The 12,442-nt window shown below is 36.9% G+C and overlaps 2 protein-coding genes across 2 annotated transcripts; both read right to left on the bottom strand.

The window, feature by feature from the left end:
• Positions 1-8,998: 8,998 nt before the first annotated feature.
• On the bottom strand, positions 8,999-10,261 carry LOC149189787 (uncharacterized). Its single transcript, XM_089410343.1, has one exon. The coding sequence runs from the start codon at positions 10,259-10,261 to the stop codon at positions 8,999-9,001; it is 1,263 nt and encodes a 420-aa protein (XP_089266469.1).
• Positions 10,262-11,037: 776 nt separating this feature from the next.
• LOC149189786 (uncharacterized) lies at positions 11,038-11,844 on the bottom strand. The gene has a single exon (XM_089410342.1). The coding sequence runs from the start codon at positions 11,842-11,844 to the stop codon at positions 11,038-11,040; it is 807 nt and encodes a 268-aa protein (XP_089266468.1).
• Positions 11,845-12,442: the final 598 nt, after the last annotated feature.

Below are 12,442 nucleotides of genomic sequence, written 5' to 3'. Positions count from 1 at the left end.
ATACTAAATCTATTTATATAACCATGTTAATGTGTTTAATAATATTGATATTGTTAATTAAATATTATTAATATCTATATTGTAATTTAAATGTTATTATGTTAATAACATTAACTGCTAACCAATTTAAAAATTTATTATGATTAATAATATTATTTTTCTAAACAAATATTATTAAAAATAATTAATTTGAATGTAATTATAATTATAATTATAATAATAATTGTTGATGATGATATATATGAATATTAATGTTTTAAATTATTAATATTAATGTTATATAATAATTTATATTAATATTAATAATATTTAAAGATGATTATGATTAACCATAGTTGATTTATTGGCCATGGTTTGATATATTTCAGCATGTTAATCATATTTTTCTATGATAGAATATGTTTGTCCAATTTTACAATGTTTGACAACTTAAACCATAGAGAGCTTAGTGACCATGTTTGGCGATTCTAACCTTGTTTGGTCCTAGTTAGACAATATAATTACTATTAATAATATCATTATTAGTGCATAATTTTTAGATCTAAATTTTTATTAATAATTATTACACAGTAAATATTATTAATATTATTTATCAAAACTAATGTTAATTCTATTTATATTGAAAATATTAATGTGCTTAATAATATTGATATTATTAATTAAATCAAATTAATGTTATTATTATATTTTAAATATTATTAATAATTTTAATATTATTATGTTAATAATATTAAATGCTAATAATTTTAAAAAATACTTAATATTAATAACATTAATAATCTCGGATTGGATGTTTCTGTGATTCATGATATAATGATTAAGATCTTCCGGAAAATCACATGAAGGATTATTGGTCGACGCATTTAGAACCTCAATCAGGACCAAATGAATGTCAAAGAGTGTTAAGAGATAAAAATTGATTTAATCAATAGTTAAATTTGACTTTCAGAAATTAATTAATTAATTATTATTATTATTATTATTTGTTTAAATGTGATATAAAAAAATTCTATAAATAAACTATATTAATTTTAAATTGAATTTAAAATTAATCTTAAGATATTAGAACATTAAAAAAATATAAAATATATTATATATATAACATTTGCTTTAATGTGATATGAATTAATCAAAGACTTGTTATTATTTTATTAATGAGTATTATACAATACATCTATTAATGAGTATTATCCAACAAAGAAATAGGACATAATAACTAACAGAGACACGGGCAAGAGTTACAAACAAAGAAAAGGAACCCACAAACTACTTAACATTATGAATATTATTTAATTACTATTTTCTAAACATTATTTTATTATTAATATTATTTTCTAAATATTATTTTATTATTAATATTATTTTCTAAACATTACTAATATTATTATATTACTTTCGCTAATGTTTCCAGAAGCAACTTCTTTCTACACACATCAATTCCAAGCAATACATACTTGATCTCTTGAACATGAACATTATAATAAAATTAAAAATTAACGTAATCCGTTGATTATAATTTGTTTTCTTCTTTTCCCAAGTTTGGGTTGAAAAATAATTTTATTACTAATGACAGATAAAGTACCCTGTGGGGTTTTTTATGAGTTCAACATCTTTCTGGACAGAGAGCAATTTGAGAAACCTAGTATCCTACATGTTCACTAGTCAAGTGAAATTTAGTGATTAATGGTTATTTTTATTTTCCAAATTAAATTAATGGTTAAATAATTTATTTTATTTTTATTTATTAAATTCTAAAATATTCTCAAAATCTATAATTAAATTAATAATATTAACTTATCCATCAAGCAAACAATAATCTACACTAAGTGTATCTACTACACCAAGAGCTTTCCAGGCATTGGCCCACAGAATCAAGGCCCTCCCAGAAGCTCGAAGACCATCAAAGCACCTCTTAAGCCAATCCTGGGTGCATCCCATCCCCATATAAAATGTTGGATCATAACTTTTGTATGCACACCTATGGAGGGCAAACGTTATGGCCAGCCCTGAAATGCCACCTCCTATCATAACAATATCAATTGCTTGATGTACAGAGTAGAAGCAGCAGTCCCACACAACCAATTTCCTTCCACCTTTCTCCCTCCAACCTGATCGCCAACAACTTTGTTCATACGATCTAAAACAATGAGGCCCTAAGGGAAATATATGGATATTGAAGGGGATAATTTTTAGAGAGATATCGAAAGACAAAGTGATGACAATGACCATTTCTGTAAATAAATCGTTAAGGAGAAATAAAACATTATTTGTGTCATTGTCCTAGCATAGACGCAATATGCAATATACTACGAAATAGAGATTGCAACGAATAAAGCTTATGTGAATGACACTAATACTTTCGCACCCTCACTAATATCTAACTCAATCAATTACTGTTAGATAGTAGTGTGGTCTTGAAATTAATTATCTATTGGAAGAATAATGGTTTTAAACTTTTACTTCACTAACTAACCAATAGACTAATTCAATCAATAATGAATTTTCAACTTCAAATTAAATGAAGCCAAGCAGTTTATATACCTTGTCGCAACTTGGAATAAGGTCCTGTAAAATTTTCATGGGCCTACTCATTCTCTCTCTTCTGGCCTGCATTTCATAACATGTTAGTGGATGATATTGAACTAAATAATTTTTTGCAATGTATTTACCCTTTCTACGAGGTTATGCTTGTGAGTAGCTTAACCACTTCTTGCTCTTAGATGAATGTAATCTTTATGAGACTCGGTCTTAGGTTCCTCCATGAGAATATTGGGTAGGAATTCTACATTGTTGCCCCTTGAAACATGGAATATAGGGGGTTTTCCTTATGATCTTTGCAACCCTTTGCACATAACTAAGATTTATTGATGACCCTCCTGGATTTTTATAAAACTACATATCAATTAACGCTAGAATTAAAAAAAAAAAAAATGGGATTAGGTATAATAAAACATATGTAGTTTGATTGAATAAATTGATTCGACTATCATAATAACTCTGAATCACTGTTAATTGAAATCACCTTGAAATATCCCTTTTGAGCTGAATCTTGAACATAGGTTTCCATGACACTCACTGTTAATTGAAATCACCTTGAAATATCTCTTTTGAGCTTAATCTTGCACATAAGTCTCCATGACACTCTCAGTGATCTCGCTGATCGATTTGTCTCATTTTCATCTTGATGAATTGAAACCGACTTCTGATCTCTTGAAAGAGACCATGGGGCACAAAGAGAATATGAACAGGGGGGCATTACACAACCATATTTATGACAAAGGCGCACAAGTAGAATATTAACAAGTAGTAAGGGTAACATTTATGAGAAAGATGGGGCATGGAAAAGTGTCGTCCAAGTTTCAACATTTATACGTTTCAGAGTGCAAACAGAACATTAGTTTCAACGCGTGTTTGGCACTAACTTTTTAATTTTATTTTTTCTAATCCCACATACGTGGAGATAAATAAGGTGCACGGTAATTTTTTAATGATTATTTGGTAACAAATTGATTTAGATATACAAGGAGGTTATCATTTTCAATTTCATTCTGACATCTTTTAATTTACACGGTAAGATAAAAAAAGATTAATTAACAAAATGATTAAAATACCCAATTCCAATAAATAGAAAAATATAAATATAAATAAATATAACTGATATGTAAACCACTCAATACCAAAATAACAAATCATAATGACCATGATGCATCATATCTCATTTTAAAGGACTATCCTAAGAAATAATAAGCTTATAAATCCCTTAATAATCCTACTTACTCCATGACGAAAAAAATCCAAAAATATTACTCAGATGCATAAGAAAATAATTTTCCCTTAAATAAAATGTTCTTCTTTACACAGAGAAAGTTCCACACTAAGTAAACACATAATAAAATAAAATATTCTTCTTTACACATGGAAAGTTCCACACTAACCAAACACATAATAAAATAGGAAATTTTAGAGAAATAAAAACACACTTTTTGGATTTTCTTAGGGACATCAGTATTCAAATTTTACATATTAAAAAAAATGTCCATGCAAATTGCAAGCCCCACACTAACTAAACACAATAAATTATGCCATTGTAGATAAATGAAAACTTACACTCATTTGGATTTTCTTGGGCATATCAGTATTCCAGTTTACATATTAAAAAAAAAAATTGTATAGTGAAATTTATAAAAATAGCCAAACAGATTTAAACCCAAATCTCACTTAAGGTCATATAAAATAACAAATAAAATCAATCACGATATTTCAACGACTGGGTGGATTTGGAAAATGCCATATCATTTTAAGATTACAATTGGGCATCCACTAGGACATGACGTGGTGAGTTTCTATTGGGAAAATTGTCGTATGGGCGACCTTATAGCCATTTATCACACCCCACGTGTATGCATCGCTACCAGAACCCCTATCATATATTGTCGCATGTAGTTAAAAGTCTTCCGCTCTGGTTTACGAAAATTCCGTTTATCTGAATTGAGAATTCGAAATCAGTTGAGGAACATTCCTCGTGAGAATCCAAAATATTTTATTTTTTTTTCAGAGAGAAAAAACCAGATAGATTATATTAAGAGAATATAATGAAACACATATACATAGTCAGATATTCATGCCTGGATGAATCTCAGGGCTCCTGAAAAGAAATAAGAAAGAGAGAAATGCAGATAATGGATGATGCATCCCAAGCCGGCTGAAACAGATAATATGACATATAATCCTTATGAAGGAGGCAGGAACGACAAAATGTTCATATGCAAAACAGCCCAGCGAAAGCCATGACTGTGGAAAGAGAATGAAATCAAAAATGTCATCATCAAAACCTGTAGGAAAAAATCCCTACGAGACAGGAGTGATTGAACATTCAGTAATTCACATCAGTAATTCGTGATCGAGAATCCAAAATAATTATAATGCGTATAGTTTAATTTTAGGTGGAAAGAGTGTTATGGTAAACTTGGGAATATTTTAGAAATTAAATAAATACTAAAATGATTATAAAATACCATTAACATCTTCATTAGAATTCAAAATTAGTTCAGGAAATTTATTTATTTTTACCAGAATCCAAAATTCGAACGTGTATAGTTTAATTTTAGGTGGAAAGTGTGTTAATTGTAGATTTTGGAATATTTTTTTGTGTGGTAGATTTTTTTTTGTTCTATTAATGATAGAGCAAATTTACACAAGAGAGAATTGGGTAAATGGCCTCAACTTGTCTAATGACCACCTATCCGTATTGTATGCTATCAAGTAGCAAAAAATCTCAAGTCTTTCTATCCAAGCTATATAAGTTTCAGATTCTTGCCCACTTCCATACTCTAGAGTTCTAAATACATATATAATTGCATAAAGAAATTTAAAAGCTATCGGCATATATAAACAAAAACATCCGAAAGTAAGTTTGCTAATTATGTTGTTCGGATTGATTCAACCAATTTTGAAATATTTTAGAAATTAAATAAATAGCTAAATAATTGGTTGTCTAACACAAATAATAATAAATAAAATGATTGGTTTTCTAACACGACTAATATCTTATGAGAAATCAAAATTAGTCCAGTAACTAACATCTTTATGAGAAATCAAAATCAGTCCAGTGACATTCCTGTTAAGAATTCAAAATTATAATGCGTATAGTTTAATTTTAGATGGAAAGTGTGTTGATGGTAGATTTTCAAATATTCTAGAAATTAAATAAATAGTTAAATGATTGGTTTTCTTTACATGTATTTAATTTTTAAAACACCCAAAGGGATTACCTAAGAGTGCTGAGAATATTTTTTTTTGTAAGGTTCAACGAGACTTTATATTAATAAAATACAGTAGAATACATAATGCAGAGTGGGAGTCGATGGGACCTCCCTGTGTCTGCCTTTGAATAACTGAGCTGGTCTAGTCTCTGTTCTCACTTGCTTGTATAATTGTCAGTGGATGGATATATGGAAGAATCAAAGGAGCCTGGCATTTGCTAAGCTTGCTGGTCTACCTTGTTTATGGTGTGGCATTTCTCTCTGAGTTCCCCCTCCTCCAGGTCTTGCCAGAGGATGTAATAGTCTTCACTGTTGGACTGAACTCCCGCATTGGATATGGTGTCGGCCAGCTTATTTGCAGTTCTTCTGACTGCTTGAAAGGTAATGCCTTGAATGTTGTTGAGATGGGCTTGCAGATCCTTCAGGATTGCCGAGAGCCTCCAGCTGGGTGTGATCTTGTCCACTTGCGTGCCGTTTTGAAGTTTCCTCATCATCTTGATGACTATCTCCGAGTCTCCTTCCACTATCAGGGGTAGGAATTTGTAGTGGTCAGCCAGGGTGATGCCTTTGATGAGAGCAATCAGTTCTGCAGCATTGTTGGTGTTATTTCCCAGATTGCCATGGTAGATGAGCTGGATGTTCCCCATATGGTCCCTGATTGCTCCGTCGTATCTTGCTTTTCCCGGGTTTTGCTTTGACGCGCCATCGAAGTTTAGTTTGAACGCTGGAAATGGCGGTGTTCCCCATTTGTCCTACTTCATCGCTTGTGTGGTCTGGTTCCTGCCTGTGGGATTGGTCCGGGCTCTGAGATTGAGGATTTGGACAATCCTTTGATCCTTTGGTGACAAGTTCCCCTCTTGCTACGTTATGTCCATGGCGTGGATCGTTTATATTATTAACTGCCTCGATTTTTCCACTAACATCGCAGAGTTCTTAAAGATTCGAGCATTGCGCTCTTTCCAGAGGATCCAGACCACGGCTCCCGGAATGAGGTTCCATGCCCTGTTGATCAGATTATTGGTGGACATGGTTGATCGCCAATTGCTCAAGGTAAGGCAGATCGAATCTCTGTTTCTGTCGGTTTTCCTGAAGACAAAAGCCATATCATCCCATAGCGCGCAGGCGGTGGGGCATGTATTGAGAATGTGGTTGAGCGTTTCATTATCATTCTCGCAAAGGGCGCATCAAGAGGGTCCGATGAAGCCCCATCGCTGTAGATTGTTCCAGGTGAGCACTCTGTTGTGCATGACCAGCCAGGAGAACAGGGTTATTTTGGGCCAATTGCCTCTGGTCCAGAGGGCGTGCCATCTGGGGTCCGGTTGCCAGTCTGGTGAAGCAGCGATGATTCTGTAGGCTTCCTTTAGGTTGAAAGTTCCTTTAGAATTGTTTCCCCATCGCAGGATGTCTTCTCTGGTTGAGGTGAGGATCCTGCGCTGTTCTAGCTGTTGTAGGAGTTGTTCTATGTTTCCATTGTGGTCTTGTGTTGGCCATTGATCTTTGGTTAGCCATTTTTGCCAAGTGGTGGTCACTGTTTGGGGTTGCCAATAATCTGCTACCTTTTTTAGCCCTGCCTCTTGCATGTCATTTTTGAGTGTAGTCCAATCTGGGTGGTCCAGAGGAGGGAGTTGCTGCCAAGCATCCTCCCAAAAGAGGGCAGTGTTGCCTTGGTGCACTTCCCAGAAGCAGTGTTGCTGAACAATGTGTCGATTCTCCCATACTTTGTTCTAGAGGGGAGAGCCTTGAGTGCTGCCTGTGAGCCTGATGAGGTATTTGTCCTATATTTGATTTGTGTACTTTGCCTTCCACAAGGTGCCCCATAGGGAATTAGGATTCTCCACCCATCTCCACCATATTTTTGCTGCAATAGCCTTGCTTAGGATTTCAGGATCTCTTAGGCCCAGTCCTCCTGCCAGCTTTGGTTTGCATATGTCTGTCCACTTGAGGAGGGCCCATTTGCACTTCTTTGAATCTCCATTCCAGAGGAAGGACCGCTGGATGTTCTGAATGGATTTGTAGACTGATTTGGGTGCTGCAAGGGCTGAGAGCATGTAGGCCGGCATTGTTTGAAGCACTGATTTGACCAGTACCAGTCTGTTGGCCATGTTTAGGGCTCGATGAGTCCAGCTGCTTAATCTGGATTTCATTTTGTTGAGGAGATCTTCCCAATTTGCAGCTTTGGGGGCGTATTCTGAAAGTGGTATGCCTAGGTATTTGGTTGGAAGGGAGTTCCTCTGAATCTTGAGAATTTTGCTGAGATTTCTCTGCACAAGAATAGAAGTGTTGAAGAAAAATAATTTGGATTTAGTTAGATTGATCTCCATACCTGAGGCTTCCGTGAAAGTACTTAGCACCTTGTTGAAGGTTCGAGCTTCCTTCACTGTGGGGGTTCCCATAAGCATTGTATCATCGACAAATTGTTGATGCGTTACTGTGGGTCCTTGATGCACAGCTTTGATGCCTTTGAGCTTATTTGTTTGGAGCGCTTGGGATAGGGATCTTCCGAGGCCCTCTACCATGATGACAAAAAGAAAAGGTGACAAAGGATCCCCTTGTCATATGCCTCTGGATGGGCGGAATGGTTGTAAGGGGCCTCCGTTCAACATGATTGAGAAGAATGCTCCTGAGACCATTTCCATTATCCATTTTATCCAGATCTGACTGAAGCCGAAAGCCTGAAGGATTTCTCTGATGTATGTCCAGCTGATTTTTTCAAAGGCCTTGGAGAGGTCAAGTTGAATGAGCATGCCCGGGATCTTTTGAGTTCTTATAGAATGCAGCACCTCCTGGTTGAGAATGATGCTGTCAGTTATCTGTCTTCCTTCAACATATCCAGACTGTTCATGAGAAATGATTGAGGGAAGGATGGGTTTAAGTCTGTTGGCCATCAATTTTGAGAGGATTTTATATATGACATTGCAAAGGGCTATAGGTCTAAATTTGTCGGGGGAGTCAGCATGATCAGATTTGGGGATGAGGGTGAGGAAGGTAGCATTGATGGCCGGCAGCACTCTCTTGGTTCTGTGGAAGTTCTTTATCAGATTGAAAAGGTCTGCTTTGATGATGTGCCAGCAAGCTTTGAAGAATTCAATTTTAAAGCCGTCTGGTCCAGGGGCTTTGTCAGAGGCCATGGTGAAAATGACATCTTCAATCTCCTGCTTAGTGAACTCTCTTAAGAGAAGGGAGTTTTGCTCCTCCTTTACTAGGGGGGGAATAGCACTAATGATTTTGTTGATAGCTTAGGTTCTATCTTGATTGGGCTTAGAGAGCAGTGACCGGAAGCACAAATTTAGTTCTGATCCTATTTTCTCTCTGGTTAAGACCTTAGCACCATCATCTTTTTTGAGGGATAGAATACGGTTGTTGGCTCTGTGCTGAATGGTTGATTTATGGAAGAAGCTTGTGTTTCGTTCCCCATGCTTTAGCCACTGCACCCGCGATTTTTGTTTCCATAGCAGCTCTTCTTGTCTTAGTCTGTCTTCCCATTGCTTTTGTAGGTTTGATTCCTGAGCTAACCTGTCCTCATTAGGCCCGTCCTTGATCATGGATTGTTGGAGGCCCGCCATTTTTTCCTCGAGCTCTTTTTTGGCTTGAAAAATGTTACCAAATGTGTTCTTGTTCCAGCATTTGAGCTTTGTCTTAATGCTCTTGAGCTTTTGCTGAAATATGTACATAATGTTGTCGCTCTTTACAGAGGTTTGGGTCCACCAACTTTGTATATTTTGCATGAAGGTTGGGTGATCTATCCAGAATCGTTCGAACCTGAAAGGCCGGTTTTGGGGCTTGATCATATTGGTGAAGTGCAGTTGTACTGGCCAGTGATCTGATCCCCCAATGGGCAGAATGTTGGCTTCCATGTCTAGATTCTGGAGCATGATGGATTCCGATATGAGGAACCTATCAAGCCTCGATGCAACCTGTCTATTTCCCCCTTGCTTATTATTCCATGTGTGTAGACCATTGGATGTGGGAACATCAATGAGTTTAGATGCTGCTATGAAGGTACTGAAAGCTTCCGCATCTTTATCTAATCTTCTTAGGCCCCCTTTCTTCTCCGCTAGGTTGGTGATCATGTTGAAATCGCCACCTAGGATCCAGTGGTTGGCACCATGGTGTTGTCTGATTTCGTTCAAGTCTTCCAGCATCTTGAACTTCTCCTGAATTTGCTGAGGTCCATACACATTGGTGATGCATATCGTTTGTTGTGAGTCTAGCATGTTGAAGATCACTGATAGCAAATGCTTAGTGGACAGAGCATTCTGCATAAAAAACTTGTTTTTGTTCCAAAACATTAGGAGCCCTCCTGCTTGCCCAATGGCTTCTGTGCTTGTGCATTGAAAGCCTTTTGCAAATAGTTTCTTGAGCGTTTCTATGTTGTTGGCTGAGCATTTGGATTCTTGTAGTAAGACCAGGTCTGGAGATTGCGTGAAGAGACGATTTTTAAGGATTCGTCTTTTGGAGGTGCCATTTAGCCCTCTGATATTCCATGTTGTTATCTTCATTGAGAAATCTTCGGTGTGGCTAGGACCAGAGCCCTCATCTTTCCTTCATTGATTAGGTGCCTACCTAGTTCTTGTATTTGTTGCTTTGTCGATTTTCTCCCCCGTTTTCTTCCTGGACCTTTCGGCTTGTATTGGTCCAGGTCTAGGTTTGCTTGGATGCCTTTTTGGCTGTTGTCTCCCCATTGCTTTTTAGCTACATTCTGATTCAGATATTCTAACTGCAGGTATGCCATTTCGATTTTCTCCAAGTGTTCCTGGGGAATGGCATTCACACCCTGTTTGGACCATTGCTCAGTGACCTCCTGGAGATCCAGGTCACCCAGAATTTCTTCCAGGGGACTGATAGGAGCAGTTGAGGGCATCCGATTTGGCTGAATTTCTGTGCAGGGAGGGGTATGCAGAGGATCGAGGCTTGTATCGCTGTGGTCTGAGTTGGGCTGCGGGATTTGAGGTTGTTCCTCGGTTTGGGGATGGTCCGAGCTAGGGATGGAGGTGGTTGAAGGGTTAGATGGTTGAGGCTGCCCGGGTGGATCTTGAGCCGGGGGGGCTTGGGATTTCAGAGGGTTTTCGAATGGATCCTGGTTGCCTAGAACTTCAAAGCTATTTTGATGGGTGAGGATTGGGTTGGAGGGGTTTTTCAGAGGATTTTTCCCTTTCTGCTTTTTTCTCTTCCTGGTAACAGGGATGTAATCTGGGGATGGGTTGTCCGCTTTGTCTATTTGGGGTTGAGGTGGGGGTTGATTTAGGGGGCACCCATGACTGAGATGTCCGTGCTGTCAGCATTTCCTGCATCTAAAAGGAATATTTTCATAGTCGATGGACTGCTTCCATTGAATACCTTTGTGGATCAGAGCAATATGACCTGGGAGAGGTCCTGAGACATCCATATAAACACAGATTCTAGCGTAGGTAGTGTATTTACCTTGAGATGTGAGATCTGAAGTTTTGATGAAGACACCCAGCTTGTTCCCGATGGCTTCCAGGATCCGCTTATTCCAATAGTCCACTGGCAGGGAGTATAGCCTGAGCCAGACTGGAACTTTTGTGAAGTCTTCTTGCTCTGGAACAAAGTTTGGCTTCCAGTACGTTATGTAGAGTCCTGCCGAGTTGTAGAAGTATGGGCCTCCTTCGAAAGTGCGATCTTTGTCTTCCCTGTGGGTGAAGATGACCGTGAAAAAATTCCTTGCTCCTAACTGTAGTTCATAGTTCCCTTTGGGCTTCCATTTCTGGTTTATCCACCAGCAGAGAGCTTTTTCATTGAGTCTTACTCCCATGAAGCGACAGATTAGGGCATGTTTGCTCATGTGATCCTTGTATTCTTCGATCCATGGGTCTTCGATGATTAATGAGGGAGTTTCCTTCGATATCGGTTTGCAGGGGGTTGATCCTGTTGCTCCACTTTGGTTTGGGATGCTTCTCTCAGCCGCAGGTCCGTTGGCTGTCGAGGTATAGTTTGCCGCCGGAGCTTTGCCTCTGTCCCTGGATCGGGAGGCGGATGAGGTAAAGGCGGGCTCAGGAGGGAGGCTGCCGAAAACGAAGGGGCCGAAGGCTGGGGGGGTCGATCCCCCCCCGAGGGTGTTCATGGAGCGCTGCGTCTAGGGTTTGGTTGCAGGAGTGAGCGTTGCAGACCAGCGATCTCTCCAATCCTCAGCGTTTTTAAAAGTGCTAAGAATATTGAATTAACATTCAAGGCAATATATTATTTAATTATATTAAGAAGTGTTTCTATTTTGCAATAAGGCTTTCAAAATTTTAATTTATTTATTACTAGTTATTTAGTGGATGGTAGAGATTTAACCTCAACAGAATATTCTAAAATATTTTTAGTAGTAGTCACGTATGAAAATTTGAAATTTATCTCAAAAAAATAGTTATGTATATTATGCCCTTTTAATTAAATTGATTAATTAAAAAATGTTATGTGAGCATGAGTCATAGGTTTTTTTGGGCATGTGGTATTAGTGAGTCATTAGCCCACGGTATTATAAAAAATTCATTTATAGATTAAGAATCTCCATGGAAAAGTGAGGTGAATCTCAATGGTTAAGAATCTTATTATGTATATGTTTAACTCATATATTATTTCATTTTATAATTAATAATAACAATAACAATTTAAAATAAAGTTATAATTTAGTTAATTTTTATGATTTTTTCAAATCTTATCATGAGGTAAGTCTT

This window comes from Pinus tabuliformis, chromosome 3_1 (genome assembly GCF_031772625.1).
Source record: "Pinus tabuliformis cultivar Carrire ecotype Pingquan chromosome 3_1, CPIR1, whole genome shotgun sequence".
Lineage (NCBI taxonomy): Eukaryota > Viridiplantae > Streptophyta > Pinopsida > Pinales > Pinaceae > Pinus > Pinus tabuliformis.
The sequence above is the reverse complement of the archived record's forward strand: the minus strand, read 5'-3'. Positions and strand labels throughout refer to the sequence as shown.